General features: G+C 41.1%; 1 protein-coding gene across 2 annotated transcripts in view; it reads right to left on the bottom strand.

Annotated features, from left to right (window-relative positions):
- GPC6 (glypican 6) overlaps positions 1-15,042 on the bottom strand; it is a 787,401-nt gene that overhangs the window by 38,463 nt on the left and 733,896 nt on the right. The window contains exons 6-7 of one of the 2 annotated variants that reach the window (XM_081908217.1): positions 11,705-11,848; positions 962-991 (exon numbers count right to left, since the gene is read on the bottom strand). In XM_081908217.1, coding sequence (XP_081764343.1) covers positions 962-991; positions 11,705-11,848 — 174 coding nt within the window. The remainder of the gene's footprint in view (positions 1-961; positions 992-11,704; positions 11,849-15,042) is intronic. The other variant, XM_081908218.1, reaches the window with a different exon arrangement.

A 15,042-nucleotide genomic window follows, 5' to 3' on the forward strand; every position in this document is an offset into this window, starting at 1 on the left:
ACAATTGCTACAAACAATAAATTAAATGAGCTTGTGCACTAGGTATGCAAGTCAAAGGTACAAATCCCATTGTGAAATAAGTACCGTGTTGATTCCATTGCTATAGGTTTTTTTTTTTTGATGCATTAAAAATAACATAAGATATATTTCTATTATTTCCCTCCCTTTTTACAATAAATTAAATGTAGCTTGTGGGAGGGCATGTACCTTTGAAGTTTACTGAATCTTGTATTTCTCCAATTGAACTATCTACCCACTATCCTAAAATATGAAATTTTACTCTGGGGCCTTGCTGAAACTAAGTTTTACTTCATGAAGGCCTTTCCAGATCATTTAAAGAGTAGAGTCTGCAACAGTTAGAATGGATTGAAGCAAATGCAGATTCATGCAGAGGATGGAGACACCTGAGGGCCAAACGAGATGAGCAATTACACAAATGGCTTTGGAAAAAGGAAATTCCATACAGGGAGATTTGCAACCACTGCAGTGGCCAAAGGGTTAAAGTCCCCCCTATTCCCCACACCAGAGTCCCGATCAGATTCAGAGGCTCCTTGTCCACAATTTATTTTTTTAAAGCCATTAACCCAATTGTTTGGATGGCATTGCATTTAGGTGGGTGCTCAAGAGGAGTAACAACGCAATCTAAAAGGAAATCGGTACAGCTGTATGACTGGTGTGTCATTTGAATTTTAAGGCAGAAGAAAAAAACAACACATTATTTCAGTCATTAGAAGTTTGGGAAACACTGACTTAGATGAAAGCCACTCTGGGAAATGAGGGGTGATGAAAAGAACCCAAATCACCCGTTCCAAACACTGAGATTTCTGAAAACTGGAAATGAATTCATTTTGCAGGAAAGCCAAGGGAACGTGACACAGATGATACTAGATGGAGTTTGCACAGCAAAATCAGAAACAGGCGAATGGATATGAAAGTCAAGAATAAGAATACCAGAGCTTACACCATGTTGCATTGTCCTCCAGATAGTCCTCTGGGAAGCAAAAGAAAGAGAAAAGAAAAGAAAATAATTCAAGACAAAGTGTTAGGTTATAGACAGAAGACAGCTGCAAAGAAGATAGTGTATCAGTATTAGCAAACCACTGTGAATGGGACTTATTTAATTATGGCTGACAATATACACATATCCAATTAGCCCCAAACCACCTCTGTCTCACATTTAGCTTTTATTTTGTTCTATTTTTAATTGAGTGCATGTTTTAACTTTTCTATAGGGCTAATGCTAAAAACTTCAGAATACAAACTCTCAGGAATGTAATAGCAGAATTCATAATTTTTCTCCCCCTGCCATTAATCTCTGTGTCCCACCACTCACCCATCCCCAGTTCCTACCAAAGTTATCAAAGTCTCTCCTGCTAAACAGAAAGGGGCATATTTCCACAATAATAATATCAGACACTTCCTGCTTAAGACCTTAATGGAAATAAAATTGGGGCAGCAAATTATTAGATGCATGCACTTTTAGAAACTCAGACTGCAGTGAAGATACATCAGGGTTTCTGAACTTTTGTGCACCATAAACACAGGTGACCATTTTGCACTCTCTCTTCTCTTTAAAAGGTGACATTCTGACAAAGACTGATGTTTTGATGATGGCAGGGGTGTCTCTCACTTCATTTTAACCACTCCATGCTGCCTGGTATTGGAGTGTGTTATGATAAATCAATATAAAACAATTTGGCCGTATATGATCAGGGAGGCCTCAAAGGCAGTTTTCTTCCAAAGCCCTTGCGTTTATTTTGGTCCTATTCTGGCTTAGTTGCAATCAATTGTTTTGTTGTTTTGTTCTGCTTCAGGTAACTCTCTGTCTGTCTCTTTCTTTCTCACCAGTTGGAACCAGTTCAGATTGTCCTGTGCTGCTACTCAAAGATGAAATCACAATCATTAGTGTGACATTTATACCCCATCTTTCTTTCACAATGAAGGGCAAGGTGGCAGACTTAGAATTCTCAAGTGGTCTCCCATTCATTTATGGACCAGATCGAGACTTGATTAGGTTCAGCTTTTTGGATTATGCTGCGCCCTGGGACCAGCTGCACTGAATGTCTAAATATTAATCTGGGAGATTCGGGGCTTGGTCTATTCACTGTGATTTGTGAAGGTTTTGGAAGTGGGCACTACTGGGACTTTGATGTTTGAGCTTCTTGATTCCTGAAGTCTCGAAAGCACAGAGGACATTCTTTGTGGATTCTAGAAGATTGCTCATTTGATCATGACAACTAAATGAAACCTGAAATGAAATTGCTGAGTGAGGTGCCTTACAAAGTTGGAGGGAGATGTCATTCGTATCTAGATGACACCTAACCCTATTTCACTTTGTCATCAAAGTCAGGTAAGGCTATGGTGGTACTGAATTACTATCTGGACTTGATGAGGACCAGTAATTTGAAGCTGAATCTTGAGGAGACAAGCACTGTGGGTCGATAGTTTCCTGGTCTGGAAAGTTGCTGTGTTAACTTTTCTGGATGGGGTTACACTCCTGCAAAGGAGCAGATAAATAGCTTGGTCCAGCATTGTCAGTGGTGACCTTTCCTGGATAAGGATAGCCTGGCTACAGTAAACCATTCTCTGGTAATCTCCAGGTTGAATTATTATAATGTGCGATATGTGGGGCTGCGGTTTGAAATCTTCAACTTGTACAGAATCCCAGATGGTTTTTCTTGATGGAGCCAAACCACATCCGTTCTGAGGGAACCATACTTGCTTCCTGTTCAATGTCAAGGTGCTGGTTTGGGCCTTAAAGAGCTTGGGCCCCAAATATCTGAAGGAGCACCTCCTCCCATATCAAGCTGGCCATGCATTAAGATAACCAGAGGAGGCACTTTCCCATGTTCCAGTTATTTGAGAAGTGTGTTATACATATGTAGAAAAGAGCGCTTTCTCTGTGGTAGCATCCCAGCTTTGGAATGCCCACTTGGCAATCCTGGTGCCGACAATTTGTTCCTTTTGGCACCTTTCTATTTGCCTAACTTTAAATTATTATATTTTCAGCTGGTTGACTGGTTTTATTCCTCTCACTTTTATGATATTGATGTTTAACATTGGCTTTGTATTATTATTATTATTATTATTATTATTATTATTATTATTATTATTATTAAAGATTTTAAATGTCTACTGCACTGCTCCGAAATCCATTTGGGGATGAAGGCTCAGTTTACAAGTCCTATAAATATATACCTAAAATAAATAAATAAAGATGAATAGCGACACATGGCTTTCCCATTCATAAGCTACCCAGGGAGAGTGGGGGGAAGAAATAACCATTAGCTGTAGCATATGGCTAAGCGGGGAGCTTGGTTATGTGCCTGCTGTTTTTGCAGAAATGCAGAAAAGAATCTGGCAGAGTCACACAAAGCTAAATTTGTCGCTGCAAGTTAATGGGAATGCATAGAGCAGATTGCCTTATTTATGCTGAGATTTGCTTGCCTTTCAGACACCTAGGACCAGCCGCCCAATATAGCTCCTGCAAATCCTTAGGAAAGACAGACATGAGTTGTTCTAAAATGATCCTGGAGTCAAGCTGCTGGTAAGTAGCACAGCTTCAAGCCGTCACTTATCCCCCATTTTGTCAGCCCGTCTTATGAATTTACAGTGGTTAAGCTGACTCCTGCCTGGTAAAATACACAAAGAAGATATTGCACTTGGTCTATACAATAGTGTTTTTCACATTTAAAAATACCTATTCCTATTGTAGAATGAAGAATAAACCCATCTTTAAAGGGTTTTCTTTTCTTTTTTAAAGAAAATGTCTCCGGTGGGGACATGGCAAATCATTTTACAGCTTATTTATGGTTGTAAATGAAAGGGGGCAGGGGATGAATAGAAGAAATTCGCTGTGTAAAATAAATACTACTGTACTGTGCTAGTTGCATTTTCTGCCCTTGATTAAGACTCCAGGAAGTTTTATTTAATGAGTAGAACCATTAAAGTCAATGGGACTAATTAACACTACAATCAGTGAGCCTCCTCTAAGTCTATGTGTGGATCCAACTTAATGGCCCCAATGCTCCCCCAATGAGTTGGGGAATTGGTGGCTCTCCAGATGTTTTTGGACGCAGATTCCTACCAGCCCCATCCATTGTGGTGCCTGAGTCCCATTAGGGTTTATAGGAGTTGTAGTACAACATCATTTTGCCATGGGTTCCCTATTCTTAATGTATTAAGTACTGACGTGGAAGCATCCTTAGGCACTTGAAGTCAGTTCCATGGGATGAAATTAACACTACGGTATGATTAGAACTGCACATTCAGATGCACACCTGTATCCGTATTGGCTAAGTGTGGATAAGCACAATTTTCCTAGATTTATCAAATTGAAAAGTCAGACCCTATGGACCTGGGAGCTTATTCTTCTACCCATTTTCTGCCAAGTTGATTGGAAAGATTAGACTTCTGTATTAGAGCTGCCAGATGTTCATTACTTCACCAGTAAAGACACATTCCGGAAGGAGATTATATATATATATATATATATATATATATATATATATATATATATATATGTGTGTGTGTGTGTGTTTGAAAGCCCAGGATTTCAGATGTATTCAACAGTATTATATTCATAACCACCATTATCATTATTTTGCCATTGCCCCACTCTAAGAATGCTCCTAATCCACAATAAGAATAAAAAACTTGTAGCCCTACTTTAATTTATCCACCTCAAATTGAAAATTCCATGTCCCCAATTAGAGGGAGGGAGAAGGGTTTTCTCAACTGACTGAACAGTGGCCACCTATGTGCTTCTAAGCTTAGAAGTCTGAAAGATTTGTTAATCATGGACATTACTGCATCCATTATATTGCAAGTCTTGTAAAAGATCAAGAGGTTTGTTGTTTTCACACATTCAAATTTGAATATGTGTGTGCAGGTGTAGACAGATAGGTAATAGATAGATAGATGGGCCTTTTTCACTGATAGCAGCAGTGCTGTGGAATCCCTACCCTGATGAAAAACCGGAAGCCCCATCAGCATTGGCATTCCGCCGGCTCTTGAAAACATTTCTTGAAAGCATTCCCCTAATTGGCTTGTTTATCCTACATATGTTAATTGTGGATGCTTTAATGTAGCCGTTTTACTATGTATTTTAACTACAGCAGCTGTGTTTTTAATTAGTTTTATTATTGTCATTTTACTATTGGTTTTATTTGTTTGTGAGCCACCCTGGTATTTATTTTTGAAATGAAAGGCGGTATAATAATAATAGTAGTAGTAGCTGTAGTAGTAGCACCAGCAAAAAATAATCTAGAGATCTCGACCAGAGGCTATACAGCCATATCTTGGGGATTGATTGATTGAATGATTGATTTTGTTAAATTCATAACCCACTCTTCCTCTCTCAGAAGAGACCAGATGCTCTGGCACTGAATTTTCTGCATTAAGCAGGGGGTTGTACTTGATGTGCTATACTGTTTTTAACACTGATTGGGAGCCGCCCAGAGTAGCTGGGGAAACTCAGCCAGATGGGCGGGGTATAAATAATAAATTATTATTATTATTATTATTATTATGGCCTCAAGACTTCTCCACCTCTGTGATTCTATATTTTTAATTCTCAAAATGATTTTGCGTGACAACCGATAACCCCAGCAACATGCTTCTTCTGATATTTTTTTTTAAGTGTAAATGTATACCGATAGCTAAAACATGTAAGTGTTACGAATCCCTTTCATATTTGTACATTTGTAATAAAATGTTATTGCAGCTTTGTCTGTTGAAACTCTTTGAATAGGCTGCAGAGTTAGAAAACAGTAAAAAAAGATAGAGGGTAAAATATGCAGACTTTCACAATGAAAGTCAAGAGCTGCTTTTATGTAGCACACATAACAGCATCACTTTTATATTTTGCACGTAAAGAGTCATTTTTGAGAAGAAGTGAGTGTCAAAAAACTTTTTTTTTTGGTCTGAGGGGACAAAAGAAAAGTACCCGATGGTTGAAGGCATTGATAACAAGAACACTGATTCATATGTTCAATGTAGTTGTGAAATAAGTTTTGTGTCCCAACTCGTTGAAACATGAATTCCTTAATTAAAGTTTAGCGAGCGAAGATGCATTATGCATATGGACACTTAACAACAATAAGTGCTTATTTAATTATGAGAGGAGCTGTAAAAATGAGTGTATTGTAAAGTTAATTGGGAGTTGAAGTGATTGCACTTTAATTTGACAAGCTCAGGATTACTTGTTTCAGTTTTGGGCGCGTTCAATTTTCTCATGGACAGAAACGGATTTCTCCGTTGAAAAGCTGTTCTCGCCATTTCATCTTAAGAGTAATATATTATGACTAGTGAGATGCATGGCAAATTTGTGGGAATGTTTTAAATCTGCAGCATAGATTTGCCATTTGGAGTTCGTATCGTGGAGATTAGTTTGCTAGTAGCAGCAGCCAGTAAATCTGGGAGGAGGAAACTGTTGTTCTCCAGAGGTTGTTGGCCTGCCTTTCCCATAATCCCTGACTATTCGTCATGATGGCTGAGGCTGACAGGAGCTGGAGTGACCATAAGGAAGGTCACAGTTTGAGCGTCCCTGATCTGCTGGCTTCTGCTAGTGCTATAATAGTCTTTTTCCTTGCTGCTTTCCTGTGCAGGGCTGGAATGAACTATCTGGGGGTATTTCTTCCAAGTAAATAGGCATAGATCCCCTAGACAGAGTCTCTTGGATTCCCATCTCTCAGCTTTCTGACAGGAAAAAAGCTAAAGGACCCCTGGATGGTTAAGTCTAGTCAAAGGTGACTGTGGGGTTGCGGCGCTCATCTCGCTTTCAGGCCAAGGGAGCTGGTGTTTGTCCACAGACAGCTTTCCGGGTCATGTGGCTGTGACGTTAACATATGAGAGTGCTGGAGGTGAAATAGTTAAACAGGTTACCCAATCAGGACCCGGGGGGTGGAGTCAGAGGGTCTATAAAACCAGCTCTGGGAGGAGTTTGTTGGGAGTTGGGTGGTTGGTTGGAGTGGGAGTGAATTGGGATAGAGTTTGTGGGTAGGTTGAGTTAGCATAGTGAAATAAGCTGAGTCAGGAACAGTTAGGGGCTAGGAAGACAAGTAAATATCTGAGAGGTGGTTTAGTGAGTGAGAGCAGGTAGCAGAAGTTATAGGTCTGGATAGGCACCCCCTGACTGTAATTGACCGATACCGTTTATGAAACCACATGCTTGTTAAACTGCAATAAATAAACAAAAGTTTATGTTCCAATTTAACCCTGACTGGACTCAGCATTGTACCAGGTAGGGCCTGGGTGGTGGCAGTGAGAAATAAAGTGGCACAGGGATCAATAGATAGTGAAATGTCTGGGAACTAAAACACTTCTGATGCAACGGAACACTGTGACAGAAGTCAGAGTGCACAGAAATGCCGTTTACCTTCCTGCCGCAGCAGTACCTAATTGCACTGGTGTGTTTTCGAACTGCTAGGTTGGTAGGAGCTGGGAGAGAGCAATGGGAGCTCACCCCATTGCGGGGATTCAAACTGCCAACCTTCCAATCTGCAAGCCCAAAAGGCTCAGTGGTTTTTAGACCACAGTGCCACCCGCATCCCTTTCTGACAGTACCTACCACAAGCAACATGCTTCAAAAAAAAATAGCTAGGCAGTGAGAAGGACTCTCTTCCATACAAGGGAAAATCACAATTTGGGGTCTGTGTGGAGAGGGTAACAACGTTCAGATTTTTGGGTATTGAATTACAAGAGGATCTGTCCTGGAGTGTCAACACAAGGGGGCTTGTGAAGAAGGCACAGCAGAGACTGTACTTTTTAAGAATCCTAAGGAAAAACCATCTTCCACAGAAACTGCTGCTTGCCTTCTATCACTGTGCCATTGAGAGCGTGCTCACTTATGGCTTGTGTGTGTGGTACGGAAGCTGTACTACCCAGGACAGGATGGCGTTGTGCAGAGTTGTTAAGGCAGCAGAGAGCATTGTTGGCTGCCCACTCTCCACCTTAGAGCAGATTTATGCGACAAGGTGCCATAGGAAGGCACTGGACATAGTAAAAGATCCATCGCATCCTGGTCACTGTCTCTTTGAGCTCCTGCCGTCGGGACGGAGATACAGGACGATGATGACAAGAATGAGCCGTCTCAAGAACAGCTTCTTCTCCAGAGCAATCTCAGCCCTGAATGGGAAACCTGGACTTTGAAAGTCATCTAATCTTCCTTGCTGTATTATATTATATTGTTTTAATTAGTGTTTTTATAGTTGTTCTGATTTTGAGTGGAGTGCCCTATCTGGGTGGATGGAGCAGCCAAGTAATTTCGTTGTCCCTGAGAGGGGGCAATGACAATAAATATTATTATTATTATTATTATTATTATTATTATTATTATTATTATTATTACAATCCTTTAACACTGGATGCCTGGAGCGGTCTTTCCACTAGGTGACCACTTGTGATTCTTCATTTGGAGACATGAGGACTTTTCTTATTGCAGAATTCTATGGAAAGTAGTTCTTATGATGTATTGCATTTCTGTAGCACATGAAGAGAGGCTTGAAAGGTGATATTGCAGGGAGGCAAGCTGGGTCAATGGAGCCCAGCAATATTTTAATAGGGTAGTAAAAGTTTAACAGGGCCCAGGGAAGATGTGGTTGGTTGAGTAGCAGCAGCCTATTGCAGGGAAAACCCAAGAGAGACCCAAAGAAAGGGAAGGATGGAGTCAAATTGTAGGCTTGGCAGATCTACTCTCTGCCCTAAAAGAAGTCTGAGGTCTACTAACTGGACCCATGTGCAAAACAGGAAAGCTGACATAGAATTGTAGGACAAGGTAAATACTTGCTCAGTCCACAGATTTGTTATCAATACCAAAAATTAGCTCACATGCAAATCTACTCTGATTTCCTCACAAGCTGTCTTAATTTCAGACGGGGAAAGGAGAAAAGAATGTTCTGGGGATTTGGGGGGCAATTGTATTGGGAGTCAGAAACTCTTGCTGGTTTACAGTCAGGTGATCCCAGTCTATCTTCTTCCTGCTTCTCTGAAATGGCATGAAATGTGAGTGAAGTGGACCAAATAGCAGGCAATATTTTTAGTATTTTAATATTGTGTCTTGGGTGTCTGTCATTCTGTTGGACAGAACAGAGTGGTTTAATTCTGTTAAGCATCAGAAAAGGATAGCATAAAAAGTGAACTAAAAAAAGCGATTGTCATTTATAGTAGTTGTTCCTATTACATCCAGCAATCTGTTCTCAAAGAGTTGGGTCAGAATGTGGGTACAAAGAGGCACATTTCACTGAAAACAATGTAGGGAATAGAGATATGTAGCATCCCTACTCAGTTACATAATCAGAACTGACAGTGAAGGAGCTGAGAGCACCTTATGCTATAAGTATTGTTGAAACTAAGCAGGCATGGACCTGATCAGGGCCTAGATGTAAGACAGCTGAGAGCTCCTTATCTGGATGATAGACAACTGGAAACTCCTGAGAAATCCATGTAAGCAGCAGGGAGTTTTCTAAATGAAATGGAAACTACACATGCATATCTTATATAATTACCTGTAAGCATCCGAAATGTGACCGTGTTTTTATTAGGAATGCCATGAAAGGTGTCATGAAAGGTGGCAAGCTTCAGATTTGGTCTTGACTTTGTAGTATCCTACTCATAGAAATCTGGGGCAAACGTGGGTCTTTCTACCTATCCAAAAATGTTTCATGACATTCCCCAAAGGTTTCTAACCTGATATATCTGGGGCAGTGACATTGGGGAACTCCCCTCGTCTTTGATAACACCACATTCAGCAACAGCAAACACCACCAATCAGGAGTGCCAACTTGAATAAAATATTGTGGGGACCTACGTAAGCCCCGCCCTGCATAATCGATCACTAAATGCGGTACCCCCTCATCTGAATGTCAATGCATGTCAACTTTGGGGCCCTCCAGTCTCCTCAAATATTTTATTAGGGGGCGGCTGAAGGGACCTCAACCACTAGGAGTTGGCTCCTATGCCACAAAGCACGTGCAGGGAGACGACAGGAAGGGCAAAGTCAATCCAGTGCTACTATTTATATGTGACATGTTGTACTGGAATGTGAATGGGGATTTACATCTCATTGCAGGAGAAGTTCATATGCTGGTGTCAGGGAACTGACATCGGAGCCAGTAGTGGAGGCAAGGCTCCCAAGCAATGCCAGAGAAGGGCCCAGCAGGGAGAGAGGAAACTCATCGACTGGGGAAGGAAATCAGTGTAACACCAAGGATAAAGGGGGGCGGGTGGGGGGAATCAGCGAGGGGGCTCCAGGACTCTTCGCCGGAGACCAGCGGGGAGATCACAGGTCCTCCGCTACCCGCACCCACCCTGCGCAGAAGACTTCCGCGCAGGGAAAGTAGGCGTAGACTTGGCGTCAAAGAACTTCTTTGCTGGAAGAAGTTCAAGAAACGCCCACTGACGGATTCTGCCAGCGACTGAAACAGCCACAAAGTGAAGGGCTGTCCAGCCAGGAAAAGGTTTAACCAGGCAACCTAGCCAGGAGTGGCGGCAACTTACACACGAGCATATAACCATTACAGCTGGGGGTACCACTGCTACTAAGCCAGTGGTCCTGACCTTGCTGCCATCTTGACCCGTCCATTGCCATCCAGGTAAGCAACAATGGCACTGGTGTTGGAAGGATGGTTCTCCTCATCCTACATGCCCTACTGCCTCACTGGAAGTAAGGCTGAGCACCCATACCCCCATGTGCTTCTCCTTTCCACCCCCATAGTCAGAAGTGCAAAGGACAACATGGGGAAGGATGGCATATGGCTATAGTGCACTTGTGAGCCTCAAAAGGCCATTCTCACATTCTGTTAGGCCAGAGCTCAGTAGATTCATCCGGTTCTAGGAAGAGTGTTGAGTAAGCAAGCAGGTACTTTTTCAGCATAATTCTGCAACATCCCTAGTTTTTAAGAAAACATTTGTTTTGTTGGGTGATAATTGTTCACATCATGTGAGCAAGGTTTTGTCGTTACTAGCCAGCTGCTTTGGCCATGTATAGCCATATGGTGAAGCCACATACATAACCAAGATTAAGAGGCGAATGAGAAAAGATTAATTATCTGTTAAGTTCTAGCTGACCAGAATTCTTTCCTCCCTATATTTTTTAATGATTTGCAATTTGTAAAATTAGAAAACTGCTATAATGAATAAAGACACCCTGGTCAGAATTGTTTTATAGGTCCACACTTTGAAAAGCTAGCTTTTTATGTCCTTTATTTAAGATTTAAATGAATATCTGAGGTAGGTTGTTTTTCTAACATTTTAGGTAGATTCACTGAACCACTTACCTCAAGAATAAGCAATATTTAAGTCTCTGGCCTACAAAACTTCCCCAACTAACACAAACTTTTCCTACCATTGTGTGGCACCTCACTCAAGAATAAGTCATTCTGAAGGAAAAGGAGAGAAAAGCTTTCCCAAGGGAAATGCTTTGAAGGGTCACACATGACATATACTTACGCTGTTCTAGTGGTCTGCAGGAAAGATCATTGTTACTTCCAGTATTGTTAGTTTTTCACTGCCCAAATAATTCAACTATTTTGCCATTCCTTCTTTTCAGAGTGAAATAGCTGTTCATTGTACTGTTAGACATTTTTATCTGGTGGTGTCATGCAACAGGTATGAGCATCTAAGAGTGTGGAGAAGGTCAACTTTCAAAATAAAATCCATTCCTTTTCATAACAATTGAGATCACTTTACCACAGTTATTACTTACCAGCCTGTCCAAACTTGTACCAGCAGCTGTTGTTGGTCTTTCCTCAGGATTATAGGGTCGAAAGCGGGTATTAAAGGTATCCGGAACAGAGCGGGAGGATCTTAAAGCTGGAGCTGGTTTAGGCTGTCCACATCCTTGAAAGACCTGCAAGAACCATGCTAAATTACTCCAAAGGTTCACGCAGAATTGAATCTAGCAGCATCTTATTCCTGGGTCTCAATTTCACATGGATAAATTTGATAACCTGGTGAAAGTGATCGATCAACAGCGTCATCAACAACTGAATAAGCAGATTTTTTGTTACTGACTCGATGTGTTATACTTGTGAATTTTATTGTCTAAGCACCAAGTTACATGAACTGGATTTCAAGCTGTGTCACCTGTATCAAAACAGATACCTCACACATGCAACAGGAAGGTCTGAGTTCAGAATACTTGAATGGCTCTATTTTGGCTTTCAGTGAGACTAATCAATACCTTTGTTTTTTTTACTATTTTTTGCCCAACCTGCTACTCAAAAGCATGAACAAAAATTACCAGAGCATAGACCATCTCAAGCATCATATAGTTATCCCTTTCAAGACCTTCTCTGGGTTCTTTCTTTCTTTCTTTCTTTCTTTCTTTCTTTCTTTCTTTCTTTCTTTCTTTCTTTCTTTCTTGGAACTGCCCAAAGACTGGGTAGTTTCTTCAAGTGTGTACATTTAAGTCTGAAATTTTAAGTCTTAGAATGTCTAAGTACATTCCAACATAATTATCAAACAGCCTTGAAAACATTGCTTTTACTCATTGGCTACCTATTTTTTTTCAATGAACAAAAAGCAAGCTCAATGAAAGGACAACATTTGAGGTAAAAATCAAAACCCATGAAATTATGGCTCAAATTGCTCAGGTGATTCACTGACTTACTTAAGCAATCCGCTTGATTTTTCTACACCTAACTGGCAGCCAAATGTGTGAATGGACTGCACTGGCAAGTGTTCTGTTTCAGGTGTTATTTTCTTAAAGGAGTGTAACTTGTTTTTGGAACTAAATGGAGTTCTTTTTAAAACTTAGCCACTACCACTCCAGCTCCCATCTGTTTAAGCCTTATTTGTGTTTGGTGAAGAGGCATTTGCATCAAGGCTTCCTGGCATGTTTTCTGAGACCCACCAAACGGAGAAAAGCTATACAGTTGTGCAGTAAGCCACTGCTAGATCAAGGGGAGCAGGCTTGTCTTTGGATAAGAAGATGTAAGGACCAGTCTCTTGCATTCAAGCGTGCACCAAAGAATTATGAGCAACACAATCTACATAAACTGAAGGTGAAAACAATGCAGAAGGAGTGGACATATTGCAAAGGTGATTGTGTGACAGCAGCCTCAATATGGCTGGCGTAATAGGTGGGGGAGGCAATGGGGTTAAAAATGAAAAGGAGGAAATTGATCTCATTGATTCTACTTAGTGATGTGTCAGAATAAAGACAGAGTTCTGCCAGAATAAAATAGCGTATTTGGAGGCTGAAGAATATAATGTCATGCTCCTGAGTGGTTTTTAAATTGAGTGCAGCGGATGCTTCGTTTAATCACTTTCCACGTGTTATATTTTGAAAGGTAGTCAGCATATAGGAAATCTAGATTGGACCTGGATAAGCCCCATTCAGGTCAGGCTGGAGGTATGCAGATCTAGATAAATAACCATTTGTCATATTCATATGTCATATTAGATGTTAAGGGCCTTTGATTCAGGCTGACGTGAATGACCTCCGTCTGAGTTCTAGCTAGCAACAAGCTTGTCAAAAACAGTTTTGCCAACGTGGAAAGCTGAAACCTGGAAATTTCTGCATTGATAAAACAAAGCTGCATTGTCTGCAGCCCTAGGGCTCTTCTAAGTAGACAGGAGAACGGAATGGACACATCCTGATAGTGTTGGTGTTTGGGGGAGATCTGTGCACCTTCGGGTGAATGCTGCTGAAGGAAAGCCCAGGAGGGGAACACATGCTATCACCTCTTAAGGAAACCACCAACTGTTTCAACAAACCCTCCTCCATCTTTAGGGATGGGTGAATCTGTCAATTTTGGTTTCTCTCAATTTCTCATTTCCCCCCGAACATAAGTTCAGTTCCCCACATCTTTTTAAAAGGCCTTTTGGAGAAAATACCTTTTAAAATTTGTTTAAGCAAACAGTTGGGTTTAGTTAGAAAAAGGGTGTGTACAGTGGTACCTCAGGTTACATACGCTTCAGGTTACATACACTTCAGGTTACAGACTCCGCTAACCCAGAAATAGTGCTTCAGGTTAAGAACTTTGCTTCAGGATGAGAACAGAAATCCAGTGGCACGGTGGCAGCAGGAGGCCCCATTAGCTAAAGTGGTGCTTCAGGTTAAGAACAATTTCAGGTTAAGAACGGACCTCTGGAACGAATTAAGTACTTAACCCGAGGTACCACTGTACATGGTGGGAGGCCCTATAAGGGCTAGATTAAAATATTAAATATCTGTTGACAGCTGACAGTTGGCTGCCATGTAAGTACCTCAGGCTGGTCTGGGGAAACTCGGTCCTTTTTGATAAACTTTCGATTGGTCATTTGGGCTCAAATGCCTGGTCACTCATTGGACAGTTGAGGTGGTCTGATGAGTGGGGAGAAATCAATGTCACCCAAATCTGGTTGAAGGATAGGCTGGCTGGGACATAATTCATACTGTTGAGTGACCAAAGTTACTGAACAAGACAGAGGGTGAGACTGAGAGTGGCTGAGATTAAGAAGCTGAGAGAGAAGTCTGGGGCAGAAGTAGGTGGAAGGTGGCCAAGACACAACATAGGCTGAAGAAAGTTGAAGCTACAGCGTGCCCTGAAGATGAAGATTGGCAGTGAGGCCATATAAGGATGCCAAGCAGTGAGGAGAATTCAACAAGGAACTTCTAGAACTGACCAGAGTGAGAGCTTCATGCAAGCCTGGCTCAAAGAAAACAGGTCTACAGGACCTTGTGGTGAGATTGACTAGGAAAGAAGGGATATGGGTAAATATGGGCAGTGCTTTTTTCTTTAAATTTCTTTTAGGGGTGCTCTCATTTTGACTCAAGAAAATCTCCATTTTATAGTTCCAATTGGGAAAAATAAATACAGTAAATGGACAAAAGTACGAAGATTCACAACATGTTTAGGGGTATGCGTACCCCTGCGTACCCTCTCGAAAACAGCACTGAATATGGGTAAATGGCATATAAATTAAACAAGGTTAGGAACTAGGTTTTATCAGCCATCATGTAAGCCTCTCCAACTGTCACTTAAAGCTACAGTAACCTTATTAAATCACCTATAACTAAGCCTTAAAGAACTTGTAATAAAACTAGGGAGAAGAGAG

Source organism: Podarcis melisellensis (genome assembly GCF_964234715.1).
Source record: "Podarcis melisellensis genome assembly, chromosome: 4".
In the NCBI taxonomy this organism is placed as follows: domain Eukaryota; kingdom Metazoa; phylum Chordata; class Lepidosauria; order Squamata; family Lacertidae; genus Podarcis; species Podarcis melisellensis.